Below are 13,270 nucleotides of genomic sequence, written 5' to 3' on the forward strand. Positions count from 1 at the left end.
GCTTAGCGTCCGGAGCGGCGCTGCTTCTTGCCCATAGTCTTTGCCCGTAGCAGCGCTGCCGGACAGCACCTACAGACACCAAACAAAAGCACTGCCTGGACTTGGGCCGTGCTCAGCTCTCGGTGGTTTGCTACTGCCGTTTTGGGCGGAGCTGTGTGCAAACTAGAAAACGACTCAGAGCACCAACTTCGCTTGCTGGTATGAATTATGTCCTCTTCTGTCGAAAGAGATAATATGAAACTGGAAATGGATTCAATTGCTCACCAAAATTCAATTCCTCTCTCTTGTCGACTACGCTACTTCCCTTCTGTCTTTGCTGCTATTTCTATCCTCCTTATCCTCCTTGTGTTGCCTGTTCTGCCTCAACTCTCTATTCGCCCTGTCCTAGCCTGCTATTCATCAAATCCTACAAGCTTCTTCGAACTTGTTCTAAACTTTAGACAGGTCTTCCCCAGTGTACAATATATATAACCTTTTTCTCCTTGGTATTTGAAAAATTCCAATCTTTCTAATTATCTTTGTCAAGTCAACCAATTTTTAAATTGAGTATACACATAATTGAGAGTTATTACCAAGACTCAAAGCACATCTACAAATCGGCTTACACATTCAACTCAGCTCTCATTATTCATATCTGGAAATGGCTGAGACTGCTCCTCTCCTATCTTTTCATTCCAATGGTTATAACCATGGCTCTACAAAACCTTCTTCTTTTATCCATTCGGTCTATCTGATTACCAAAATAACTTTACTTTCTTCCCCTGTCAATATCCTACTTTTTTTCGTTCCTCTAGGTATAATTGCAGGTATTTTGGATTGGAACTCAACTGTCGTCTTTTCTTTAAATTTTTTTGCAATTGTTCCTTTAGCTGCCATCTTATCCTTTGCAACTGAAGAATTGGCCTCAAATGTTGGTGAAACCGTTGGTGGATTACTTAATGCAACTTTTGGTAATGCTGTTGAATTAATTGTTTCCATAATTGCTCTAAAAGAAAACCAGATCAGAATTGTTCAAGCCTCCATGCTAGGAAGTATCCTTTCAAATCTTTTACTAGTCTTGGGTTGCTGCTTCATTGCCGGTGGTTATAATAGATCAATTCAGAAATTTAACATGACAATTGCTCAAACAATGTCCTCCCTAATGGCTTTGGCTTGTGTTTCCCTATTAATCCCAGCTGCTTTCAATGCCGGTATGAAAGGCGATGACTATCACTCATCTCCAGAAGACCCAAGTCCCGAAGTATTAGCTTTGTCAAGAGGCACTTCCATTATCCTTTTAATCATTTACATTCTTTACCTCTTTTTCCAATTATACACCCACAAAAATGTCTTTGAAGAATCTGATGATTCCCCTGATCACACAGATATCAGATCTTCTCATGGTTCTGTCAGATCATTTGCCACTAACTCTTCCGAAACTTTATCCCCATTAGCCAGTGTCACTGTTTTGATCCTCTCAACGGTCTTGGTCTCATTTTGTGCCGATTACTTGGTTTCGTCTATCGATGATTTGGTCGAGCAAAGTGGTTTGTCAAAGACGTTTATCGGTTTGATCGTTATCCCTATTGTTGGTAATGCTGCTGAACATGTCACTGCTGTGGTCGTAGCCGTTAAAGATAAAATGGACTTGGCCGTTGGTGTTGCAGTTGGAAGTTCCATGCAAATTGCCTTGTTTGTCACTCCCTTCATGGTCTTAATTGGCTGGATCCTTAATATTCCTATGAGTTTATACTTTTCAACTTTTGAAACTGCTGTCTTATTTGTCTCAGTTTTAATCACAAATTACTTAATCATGGATGGTGAAAGTAACTGGTTGGAAGGTGTCATGTTACTTGGTACTTACTTTATTGTTGCTTTAGCTTTCTTTTACTATCCTTAATCTATTATTTTTTTTTCTTTCTAAATTATTATTTCTTGTTCCAAACCCAATAAGTAAATTAACAATCTAAAAAAAAAAATAAGAAAAAAAAAAAAAAAAAAAAAAAAAAAAAATAATTAAAAAATAATAAAAACTGAAAAAAAAATTTATTTAAATCTTCTTAAATACTTATCCTCCATTCCTTTTCCAACTTTTTAAATTGTCTTTTATACTTGTTTGTTTTATATTTCGAATTTTAGCCAATCAAACGTAAATTACTGTTAACTTTTATAAATTTATGTACAATATTATTACTATTACTTTTTTATTACTTTTTCTGCTTTTTGTAATTTTTTAATAAAAAAATTAATTAATGTATTTACATTTTCTTAAAACAAAGAGATGCATTAACACCACCAAACCCAAAACTATTATTTAAAGCATACTTGATATCTCTTTTAATAGCCTGATTTGGAACATAATTGAAGATAAAATCACTCTTATTATCGCCATCAGCTTCTCCCACATTGTTTAAATTTAATGTGGGTGGTAAAACCCCTTCTGACAACGCTAATAAAGTGAAAATTGATTCAACAGTTCCTGCTGCTCCCAATAAATGTCCAGTTGAACTCTTAGTACTTGAAACAAATAACTCATTTTTTTTAAATCCAAACAATGACTTTATAGCAAGATTCTCAGCTCTGTCACCCAATTGAGTTGATGTCGCATGAGCATTTATATAATCAATCTTTTCAGGACTATCCGAGATTCCTGCTGTTCTTAATGCAGATAACATAGCCCTTCTTGCTCCATCGCCGTTTGGATCTGGTGCAGTTATATGATATCCATCTCCACTTAATCCATATCCAATTACTTCACCATATATTTTATTTGCTCCTCTTTTTATCGCATGTTCCAATTCTTCTAAAATCACAATACCTGCTCCTTCTCCTAATACAAACCCACTTCTATCTTTATCAAAGGGTCTTGAAGATTTTTCAGGCTGATCATTATATGTTGTTACCAACGACTTGGCTCTAGCAAAACCGGAAATTGCTACTGGATGAACCAATGCTTCAGTTGCACCAGCTATCATAACATCACAATATCCATCTTTAATAAATCTCATTGCGTCTCCTATGGCGTTACACCCTGTAGCGCAGGCAGTAGAAACAGAGTGAATTGGTCCTTTAAACCCGTAGTTAATAGAAATTGCACCAGATGCCATGTTATTCAATAACCTAGGGACAAACAATGGCTGGACTTTTCGATAGCCATTTAGATTGAAATCAACTGAATTTTTGTAAACATCTTCAAAACTCCCTATAGAAGATCCAACTGCAACTCCAGTGTTGAGCAATGATTTTTCGTCGAGATCTTCTAACCAATTGGCATCTTTCAAGGCTTCTTCTGCAGCTACTAATGCATATTGGGAAAACAAACCTGTTCTTCTGAAATCTTTAATCGCATCTTTGTGCTCTTTTGCATTCCATTTTCCATCAGCAATTGATCCTGCTGGAACTTTTCCAACGACCTGACTGGGTATGCTTTCAAACTGAGCTCTTTCTATATCCGTCAAATTTTCAATGGTCAAAGTCGATATGATACCACTTTTTCCACTTATCAAGTTCGACCATGACTGTTGAACACCCACTCCAACTGGAGTCACCAAACCCAACCCAGTAACAACGACTCTTCTTGCTGCCATCTTTCTGTGTGGTGGTTGCTGGTTCTCATTCACTACCTTTGAAATTTAACTTATCAACTTCGACCTATTTCCATTCTACGACCACCCGAACGGATCATTTTTCAGTCGCACATCGAAACCCCAACATTGAACAATTCTTTTGTAGCATTCTCACAATCAACTGTTGCTTCGGTGGTTTCACTTGGGTTGTACAAGCTATGGTCTATTTCATCTTGTTATCAATGTTCGATGAATCCTGAACACAAATCTGGCTTGACCAATCGAATTCCACGAAGATTTTATCTGAAGCCTTATCTTTTGGAAATAAGTCTTGTACTATCATCCTAGAAGCTTGCACTTTAGAGTTATTGCCATGATAATTGAATATCATTGACAATCTTCAAAAAGAAGTGCTGTATGAACCGGTTTATCTGTATTCTATCGTCTACCTGAATATTTTCCTTAGATTTTTTTGCCTCTTATCTGAAAAATTATGTGTCAAATCTTCTGTTTTGAACGATCGGATGTCTTTTTAAACAGATAGTGGAAAAAAAATGATAAATAAATTAAAAAAATGAAAATGATTTAGGAAATTAAGTTCCTAAATAGAACTAATAAGATTAATTTTGGTTTTTGGTTTTATCTTGGATAATACCTAGTTAAACACTAAACACAGGAATAAGATTTTTGACATTCAAGGCTCTTAATCATGCATTAAAGTTCTTATCTTCTTCTATATATTTATTTGGCATTGATTTAAGAAATTACGTAAAAATCATAATTTTAAAATTTAGCCTTATGACCATAATCGAATTCCTATTTTTTTCCTCTATTATCACGATGTATATTAAACCCAAAAAATGTCTTTTATTTTTTACTAATAGTTATTTCGGGAAATTCATTATTGAAAATTGGTAACTAGAAGTACCTTTTAATGAGATTTTTAAAAGAAAATAAGATTATGAGTTGACAATTAATAATAACTAATGATTAGACTTTATCAATCCGGATTATAAATACTTTCAAACCTGTTTATCCTATGATTTTATAAGTTTATTTTTTTTTAACAATTCAAGCAATAACTATTTGTTTTTTTGCAAATTTTATATTGTGATTTGGATATTAATGGAAAAAAAAGCAAAGAATTTTCACTTCAGGCAGTAAGATCAACTGCAACAGGTGAAATAATAACTCAATTATCACCTATTCGTTCACCTCTAGAACAAAAAATTATCAATACAAGATCTCATAAAAATGACGATAATGCACTTTTAGCTGATATTGGCTATAGACCAGAATTAAGAAGATATTTTACGACTCTTCAGGTTTTTGGTATTGCATTTTCTATTATGGGATCATTACCTTCCATTGCATCTGTTTTGGGATTAGCATTAGCTGGTGGAATGGTTGGATTTGTTTGGGGATGGATTGTTGCTTCATTTTTTATTTTGTTGATTGGCATCAGTATGGCAGAATTGGGTAGTGCAATTCCAACCAGCGGTGGATTATATTATTGGACTTATCATTACGCTCCACAATCTGTTAAAATACCATTAAGTTTTCTTGTTGGAAATACTAACAGTATTGCATTAACTGGTGCACTTTGTTCTGTTGATTATGGGTTAGCAAACGAGATATTATCAGTAGTTGTGATCAATTCAGATGGAACTTTTGAAATAACTTCTGCTAAAACATATGGTGTTTACGTTGCTTGTGTAATTTCCCATATTTTTATCACTTGTTTGGCATCAAGTATGGTTTCAAGATTGCAAAATTTTCTATTGTTTGTAATGTTTGCTTAGTTGTTTTATTTATTATTGCATTACCAGTTGGAGTTTCAAACTCAGGTAGAAGCTTTAATGGTGTCAAGTATATATTTTGAAATTTTGAAAATTTATCAGATTGGTCAATTGGTTAGCAATTTATGCTTTGTTGGATGCCAGATATTTGGGTTATTGGGGCATTTGATAGTACAATCCATCAATCTGAAGAGGCTAAGAATGCAACCAAAGCAGTTCCAATTGGGATCATTGGATCTATTTCTGTATGTGGTATTTTAGGTTGGATTATTTGTATTGTTATTGCAGCCTGTGTTGATAGAGATCTTGAAGTAATTGTTGAAACATCATTTGGTCAACCTATGGCTCAAATTGTTTATGATATATTGGGTAAAAAATGGGCAGTTGCGATTATGGTGTTAATTGCATTTTGTCAATGGTTGATGGGAGCTTCTATTCTAACAGCAATCTCCAGACAAATTTGGGCATTTTCAAGAGATAATGGATTACCATCGTGCGATATTATTAAAGTTGTTAATAAGAAATGGTCAGTTCCGATTAGAGTAGTGTGGTTTGGTGGTATATTGGCGATAATTATGGGATTATTGTGTTTAATTGGAACTACAGCTGCAAATGCTCTTTTTACATTGTATGTGTGTGGTAATTATTTTGCGTGGGGAACACCCATTTTCTTGAGAATGGTTTATGGTAAAGATATATTTAAACCGGGTCCATTTTATACAGGTGATGTTTTATCACCTATCATTAACTGGATTGCAATTGTGTTTATAGTCTTTACAATGATATTGGCTATGTTTCCATCATCTAAAATCGTGGATAAAGAAACCATGAATTATACAGTTGTTATAACATGCGGTACATGGATTTTATCAATATTTATTATTATGCTTATTCCCATAAAATTTATTTTGGGCCAAGAAAGACAATTAACGAAGTTGATAATATATCTGAGGAAGAAGAATTAAGTGAACCTGGTATGACAGTTGAGAAAGTGAAAGTTGAAGCCTAATCAGTTTCTCTTTTTTTTTTTTTGTTTTATTTTATAAAATTTTATATCTTTGTATTTATAATAGATTTGTATTAGAGTAATTATTCTATTTGCGGACTAAAAAATAAATAAATTATTAAAATGCCTAAAGTGATGAATAGTCTTTTTCTATGAAATGATTGAGTTTAATATGTAATCAAAAAAATTCAAAATATTATAGTTTTTAGAGTCTGTAAACGACAAGATGAATTTTAAGCAACGACTAATAGCTCTTTAAACTGATTGTAATCAACTTCCTTAGCATTCTTTAATTCAGAGTCTAGTAAGATTTGATCGATTTCTTCTATTGTCAATGTTTCACCAATTGAAGATAAAACGTGTTTTAAATCTTTGATTGAAATTTTGTTATTGGCATTTGCAAAAGTAGAAAAAAAGTGGTCAATATGAGCATTAAATTGAATCTCTAGTTGGTCGTTATCAGCATTGTTGTTTGTTGTAGCCTGTTTGGCCATTATTGTCAAGAATTCAGGAAAATCAATGTTGTTTTCTGTGGCACTGATGTTTAGTTCGTTTATCATTAGATTCAAGTCTTTTTCAGTCAAATTCTGGCCTAGCGATCTAATAACAGTGCCCAATTCCTTTCTTGTGATCTTGCCATCGTTGTTTGTGTCAAACAAGGAGAAAGCTTCTTGGAACTCAGTTATTTGTTTTTCAGACAACTTGTCAGCCATTGGAAACAGGGAGAGAAAGAGAGAGAGTAGTGGTGCTGGAGAGGAAAACTGTGAATAGCCTGGTGATAGAAGAAAAGAGTGGTGTCAACTCAGGGCAGATCTCAGCTCTTTTCTACCCGTTTGGTGGAAATAAGACCCAGGCCCAAAAGACTGGACTATTTGATGGGGAGCTCTTTCGGTCTGGAGCTGAGGAACTGAGGAAGAGCTGTAGGAGCTGTAGTGGAGTTGTAGTAGAGTTGGTGCTTTGTACTAATGCTTTGTGGTTGAATCGTTCCATGGCTTGTGAAGGAGCTTCAGAGCAGCTTATCGACGAGCTTCTCGATGGTGGAAAGCTCTGCTATGGCGAGATTCTGCTTCATAACCTAATTCACTTTTGGTCTGATTCATTCGGATTCTCAGGTAATGAAACTGTTTTGTTGTAGATAAACTGTCTCAGAAATCGTTCAAATCAGATCTTAGCGAGTATTTGATAATCGCAATTTTTTTTGCCTGCCTGCCTGCTTGCCTGATATTACTCCATTCATTCATTCATGCAAAACACACTCAATATAAAGACCATTTTGTTAGATTCCATAAATTAAAACGTCTTAATATACACTCGGTTATTCTCTAATAACGATGCTTTTTGATATCATTTCAACAGTTCGCCAATACTGCTCTCCCAAACTAATAGAGTTTGTTCCTTCCAAGCAAGATGGGCTTGATAGTGATGTCGATTCCGGTGCAATAACATTAAAGTCGTTGATTGATAAGAATATACCAGAGTTGAGAGATAAGAACTATTTTTTGATGAATCCATTATTGACTAATGGGCATTTTCAAACCTCATATGCTGGGCTTCAACATTTCGAGAATATCGATAAGGTGTATTATAAAAGAAAAATTTTGAATTATCCCGATGGAGGAATTGGAGCAATAGATTTTGTTGACGTTAAATTAACTCAAAAGAGATCCAGTAACTCAAGTGATGAGATAAATTTTCTCAAGATATCCGAAACAGATCCTATTATCAAGACATATAAGAATAAGTACGATCTTGGGAAATTGCCTCCAAGAACTAGATATTTAACCAGAGAAGAGATTAAAAAATTGAACACAAATGACAACAATCCATTACTAGTTATTCTACATGGGTTAGCTGGTGGTTCACACGAAGCGTATGTTCGTTGTTTAATTCAAGAGATTACATCAAAGGACTACAAATTCGATGCAGTTGTATTGAATGCTAGAGGATGTTCGAATTCCAAGATCGTTACACCCAGAATGTTTAATGGGGTTTGGACTGATGATTTAAGGTGTCTTTTGAGCTATTTAAAAAAGATTTATCCCAACAAGCCATTATACGGAATTGGGTTTTCATTGGGAGCATCGATGTTGGCGAATTATTTAGGGCAAGAAAGTGAAGAATCCAAATTTACAGCAGCTTGTGTATTGTGCAATCCATGGGATATGTATCAATCCTCATGTTATATGCATTCGTCGAGTAATCATATTGGACGAGAAATCTATTCCACAGTGATGACCAAGGGATTGAAAAAACTATTGGAGAATAACATTGACGCAATTTCGAAAAACGAGTTGGTTCAAAAGACGTTGAATATGAATTTCAACACGAGTGATTTAAAAGGTGTTATTAAAGATAAAAACAAGATCAAGTACTTGTATGATTTTGATGACAATTTCACATCAGTTATGTTTGGGTTTAATAATGCAAATGAGTATTATAGAAATGGGTCGTCAATATTAAGAATACCTAAGATTCGTACTCCGTTGTTGATTATCAATGCAAAGGACGATCCAATTGTTGGAGATAAAGCCATTCCTCGAAAGGAGGTGGTTAAGAATCCATATATTGTGTTGTGTGTTAGTGATTATGGAGGACATTTGGGATGGTTTACAATGGGCAATAAAAGATGGTATGCAAAACCTGTTTCCAATTTTTTCAAGAGATTTCATGAGGATATCTATTTAAAAAAGTTAGAGATTAAAGCAGATGAGAGATTTATGCCAAATCCAAGATATTTCGATGGTAGTAAATTAATAATGCCCGATTCGTTTAGTGAAATGAAACTTAAAGAGAATCTAAATGAAATTGAGAGTGGGAAAAGTGATAAAGAAGATCAAAATCAAGAGGGACAAGACAATGAGGAAGAAGATGATGATGATGAGAATAATAGAAGTAATGGGAATGAGAAAGTAGAAAATTATTTGCAGCCAGATTTATCAGTCAAGATCAAATCCAAATTATGAAATCGTTAATATTATTTTAGATTTATTATTTCACAAAGTTATTTTCTTTTTGTCAGTTTATAGATAGTTTAAAAAACATAATATATAAAAGTTGTGATTTGAATTTCAGTATCGATTTTTCCGCTGTTTTTTTTGTGATTTGTTTTTTTTTGTGATTTGTTTCTTTTTATTGTCAAGTTTCTTTTGAGTAGCTATAGATAAGAAGAAAATTTTGGTAGAGCAAAAAGTTGTTTTTTCTCCTTTTTTATTGTTTCTGATTTGATTTGAATTTCTTTTTTTTGATTGATAATTTCCATAAAAAACAAAACTGGTAGATGAATTGAGTAATTTTGATATATCCAATTAGTTGACTCATTTGGCCATGTTTAAATAAATTCAATCGGATATAATTCAGAGTCTTTATTATATTGTATTGTGTTGTATTATTTAATATGATATAATATAATATATGAAATGAAATCAGTGAAGTAAGAGAATTTTAGATTGATTATCGATCTCGATTGATTTTCAAAAATTTTGGTTTTGAATTTGCTCTTGTTACTTTCTTATAACGTTTTTTTTTTTTTTTTTTTTCTTTACAAATTCCCTGCAAATTTTATACATCTTTTTCTTACAAGATGGTTAGATTTGGATGAAAATTTTGGATTTCATAATTTATAATTTTTTTTGAAATCATTAGAATATTGTAATGATTCTGATAACGTAAAAGAACTAATTAGGATTTGCAACGTGAATCCGATTTCTTTGTTGAACCATCAAAATCGTTGCAAGATCAATTAAAGTTTGCTATGGTTATCAGTAACATATAATTCTTATTGATGGACAATTTAGCTTTTTCGAAAAGGCAGATCTAGTACCAAAACTGAGAAAAAAGAAAGAAAAGAACCAAATAAGTCCTATATATCCAATAAATCCAGACAGGTTTCTTGAACGAGAGCAATTTTCAGAAGGATGATTGCATACTGTGGGAAAAAATGGAAATCGTAAAGACTAAATGGTTCCTGTATTCCAGAAACAGGAGCCAAAAAAGTAGCAAAAAAGAAAAGCTCAATATATTCAAAGCTCCTGTGGTGTGTCAACATTAGTACCAGCAGTGTATCGCAGACAAACGCTGATTTAGCGCATAGGAGCATAAACATGCACAGAAACACGTGCCTTATAAATTACAATCCGTCCGTGGAAAACAACGGAATATGGCAGCGGAGCGAGCTCACTGCGCCCATTGTGCTGGGTCTTCCAGAAGTTGCAAATATAGAAGCAGCAGCTCAAGAATGTTGAGAAAAGTTGAACTTCCAAGAAAGAGCTAAGGAATATTCGTCCTGCCGAAGACCTCCAGAACATCCGCATGCATACAGGTGTTTGAGCAGAACATCCGTACCGGTAGCAGGCAGACCAATTGGCGGATTGGCGACGATGTGCACAGGGATGAGCCAGCGGGTTTTTGAGCCCATCCAGACTGTATGTATCCGTACGCAGGCCGCGCAGACCGACCTTTAAGGATGAAACGTCTTGGCTGGCCCAGTGAGAATGCTGCCCCGTGTGGGAGTGACTCCCGCCCAAACCCCAGCTAAACTCAGAAGTGCTCCCCTTCAGTAGCGGGAGACTACACACGTGTGGTTGTCACGGCGCTGCCGGAATGAGCGAAACACGACACAAAGCCCACAGCAGACTGCAAAGCACACGTGCGGTTATACGCCCTGTTCTGTCAGGGCCACGCACGCAGGCGGCTTAACTGAGTGTGATCCGCCGTGCTGGCGCTATGTTTTTTAGGGGTCGCGCCAGTGCAGCGTCATTTTGGTGTCTCTGTCCCGTATTGCTGACTTTGTCTTTAGGCTTTTTCATGTTGTCCTGTTTTTTCAACTTTCTTGTGCTGTGTTTTCTTGGGATATTTCTTAAAACGTAAGAAAAACGAAACAAGATTAAGATGTGTAACAATTCATCACTGAAAATATCTGCAAACTTGCAAAATAAACCCATTTTTTTTAGCATCGTTTGGTAAAAGAAACACCAATATGTACTGGCATTTCCATAAAACTATACCAAACAACCATCTCCTTTAATTTGGGATTTTAGTTGTTTCTTTCTCTTGTTTTTCTGCTTATCACCTATCATATATAAAGCTCGCCAATATCCATTTCCCTCTATTTAATTTAGAACTTTTTCCATTTTTTTATATTTCGGTTTTATCTCTAGAATCGCGGTTCCTTCTTTTGATTTTATATCTAAGCGTTACTATCTAAGTGAAGACTTTATTTATTCATTCATTCCTTTAATAAATACCTTTAAATAACTTCTCACTTACTTTCACTCTTTTGAACCCTTATTTCAGCCAAATTATATTTCAATTCACTCATCTAATTAACCATTCCTTTTATTATTTACTGTCCAATCAACACAATCGCTTGTATTAGATACTCAGATAATAATGAAAATTTCCGGCTTAGCTCCTTTCTTATTTCTAGCTCCTGTTTTTGCTAGCCCCATCGGCCATTCTCATAATGCCCACAAAAGAGAAGCTGTCCCAAACCCCAACACCGTTGTTGTTTATGTGACTGAAGTCGCCTATGTTACTCTTGGTGCTGACCAGGCCAACGCTAACTCCTACCAAGACTCCCAACCTGTTGTTGAAGAACCAAAGGCTGACACTACAACCACCGAAGCCCCAGCCGTTGAAACACCAACCACCCAACCCGAAACTGTTTACGAAGTATCCACATACGAACAACAAAAGGCTGAGGTCCCAACAACCTCTACTTCCTCCACTTCCTCCACCCAACAAGCAGAAGAAACCTCAAGTTCTCCCTCCTCTATTGCTATTTCTGCCGGTAGTTCAAAGGTTGTTTCTTCCGGTGGTGCAAAAGCTATTACCTACTCTCCTTACACCAACTCTGGTAACTGTAAAGATGCTGATACCGTCGCTAGTGATCTCGCCAAGTTGTCCGGCTACGAAATCATCAGAGTTTACGGCACTGATTGCGATACCTACGGCAAAGTCTTATCGGCTATTGGAAGTAACCAAAAACTCTTTGCTGGTATTTTCCACATCACTGATATCCAATCTCAAGCTAGCTTGTTAATTGATGCTGTCAAATCCTCTAGCAGAGGCTGGAATGCCATCTACACTGTCTCCATTGGTAATGAATTGGTTAACAATGGTGCTGCCAGCACTGGCCAAATCAAATCTGCCATTGATTCTGTTAGATCCATTCTTAGTTCTGCTGGTTACACTGGTCCTGTTGTCTCTGTTGATACTTTAGTTGCTGTCAAAAACAACGTAGCCTTATGTGAATACTCTGACTACATTGCTGTCAACTGTCACCCTTTCTTCGATGGTAAAGTTAAACCTTCTGAATGTGGTTCTTGGTTGAAAAGTCAAGTCAATGAAGTCTTTGAAAAATGTGGCTCTTCCAAATCTGTCTTCATTGCTGAAACTGGCTGGCCTCATTCTGGTCAATCCATTGGTGTCTCTGTTCCCTCTTCTGAAAACCAACAAACTTGTATTGCCTCTATTAAAGAGACTCTTGGCTCTTCCGTCACTTTATTCTCTCAATACAACGACTACTGGAAAGACCCTGGTCCATTCGGTGTTGAACAAGCTTGGGGTATGTTTGGTGATTCTCCAGTTTAATCTACTTGATTTCTAATTCTTTTATTAAAATTCGTTTTATTTATTTGCTTATTAAAGACTACAACAAAAAAAAAGTACTTTTTCAAATTACAATCACCAAGTAAAATAAAATAAAATTAGGTTAAATAAAATAAAATAATTTTAATATTTATATTTATTTTTATCTATTAAGTTTATTAGGTACATTTACTTAGGTTAGCATTCTCGGGGAAAAGCCACTGTATTATTTGAATGATTTGATACGCCTCTTACTACATTTATATATACTATTTAAATATCTTTATGAATAACACTACACTTTTATGATTTCAATATTCAAACACACCCTA

At 35.1% G+C, this 13,270-nt stretch overlaps 7 protein-coding genes across 7 annotated transcripts; 4 read left to right on the forward strand and 3 right to left on the reverse strand.

The window, feature by feature from the left end:
* Nucleotides 1-556: 556 nt before the first annotated feature.
* On the forward strand, nucleotides 557-2,058 carry VCX1 (Vcx1p). Its single transcript, XM_020188768.1, has one exon. It carries the CDS (start codon nucleotides 641-643, stop codon nucleotides 1,877-1,879), a length of 1,239 nt encoding a protein of 412 aa, XP_020045704.1. The 5' UTR covers nucleotides 557-640; the 3' UTR covers nucleotides 1,880-2,058.
* Nucleotides 2,059-2,237: 179 nt separating this feature from the next.
* Nucleotides 2,238-3,566, reverse strand: CEM1 (fatty acid synthase CEM1; the record flags this gene model as incomplete). Its single annotated transcript, XM_020195156.1, has 1 exon — nucleotides 2,238-3,566. The coding sequence occupies one exon, from the start codon at nucleotides 3,564-3,566 to the stop codon at nucleotides 2,238-2,240; it is 1,329 nt and encodes a 442-aa protein (XP_020045705.1).
* A 202-nt stretch (nucleotides 3,567-3,768) lies between these two features.
* On the reverse strand, nucleotides 3,769-3,936 carry ASCRUDRAFT_82068 (uncharacterized protein; the record flags this gene model as incomplete). The annotated part of the gene is made up of 1 exon (XM_020194688.1): nucleotides 3,769-3,936. The coding sequence occupies one exon, from the start codon at nucleotides 3,934-3,936 to the stop codon at nucleotides 3,769-3,771; it is 168 nt and encodes a 55-aa protein (XP_020045706.1).
* Nucleotides 3,937-4,385: 449 nt separating this feature from the next.
* Nucleotides 4,386-6,353, forward strand: ASCRUDRAFT_9458 (amino acid transporter; the record flags this gene model as incomplete). The annotated part of the gene is made up of 4 exons (XM_020195157.1): nucleotides 4,386-4,428; nucleotides 4,707-5,297; nucleotides 5,489-6,186; nucleotides 6,267-6,353. 4 exons carry the CDS (start codon nucleotides 4,386-4,388, stop codon nucleotides 6,351-6,353), a joined length of 1,419 nt encoding a protein of 472 aa, XP_020045707.1.
* Nucleotides 6,212-7,461, reverse strand: ASCRUDRAFT_77143 (calmodulin). Its single transcript, XM_020193736.1, has one exon. It carries the CDS (start codon nucleotides 7,061-7,063, stop codon nucleotides 6,584-6,586), a length of 480 nt encoding a protein of 159 aa, XP_020045708.1. The 5' UTR covers nucleotides 7,064-7,461; the 3' UTR covers nucleotides 6,212-6,583.
* A 220-nt stretch (nucleotides 7,462-7,681) lies between these two features.
* Nucleotides 7,682-9,313, forward strand: ASCRUDRAFT_37560 (alpha/beta-hydrolase; the record flags this gene model as incomplete). The annotated part of the gene is made up of 1 exon (XM_020190776.1): nucleotides 7,682-9,313. One exon carries the CDS (start codon nucleotides 7,682-7,684, stop codon nucleotides 9,311-9,313), a length of 1,632 nt encoding a protein of 543 aa, XP_020045709.1.
* A 2,788-nt stretch (nucleotides 9,314-12,101) lies between these two features.
* ASCRUDRAFT_27098 (glycoside hydrolase family 17 protein) lies at nucleotides 12,102-12,929 on the forward strand (the record flags this gene model as incomplete). The annotated part of the gene is made up of 1 exon (XM_020189983.1): nucleotides 12,102-12,929. A coding segment is annotated over one exon (828 nt), but the record flags the coding sequence as incomplete, so codon positions are not given.
* Nucleotides 12,930-13,270: the final 341 nt, after the last annotated feature.

Source organism: Ascoidea rubescens, assembly GCF_001661345.1.
Source record: "Ascoidea rubescens DSM 1968 unplaced genomic scaffold ASCRUscaffold_12, whole genome shotgun sequence".
In the NCBI taxonomy this organism is placed as follows: domain Eukaryota; kingdom Fungi; phylum Ascomycota; class Saccharomycetes; order Ascoideales; family Ascoideaceae; genus Ascoidea; species Ascoidea rubescens.

Excerpts from the sequence above, each read along its gene's own strand:
- VCX1 (XM_020188768.1), top strand. The coding sequence starts at position 641 with ATGGCTGAGACTGCTCCTCTCCTATCTTTTCATTCCAATGGTTATAAC.
- ASCRUDRAFT_77143 (XM_020193736.1), bottom strand. The coding sequence starts at position 7,063 with ATGGCTGACAAGTTGTCTGAAAAACAAATAACTGAGTTCCAAGAAGCT.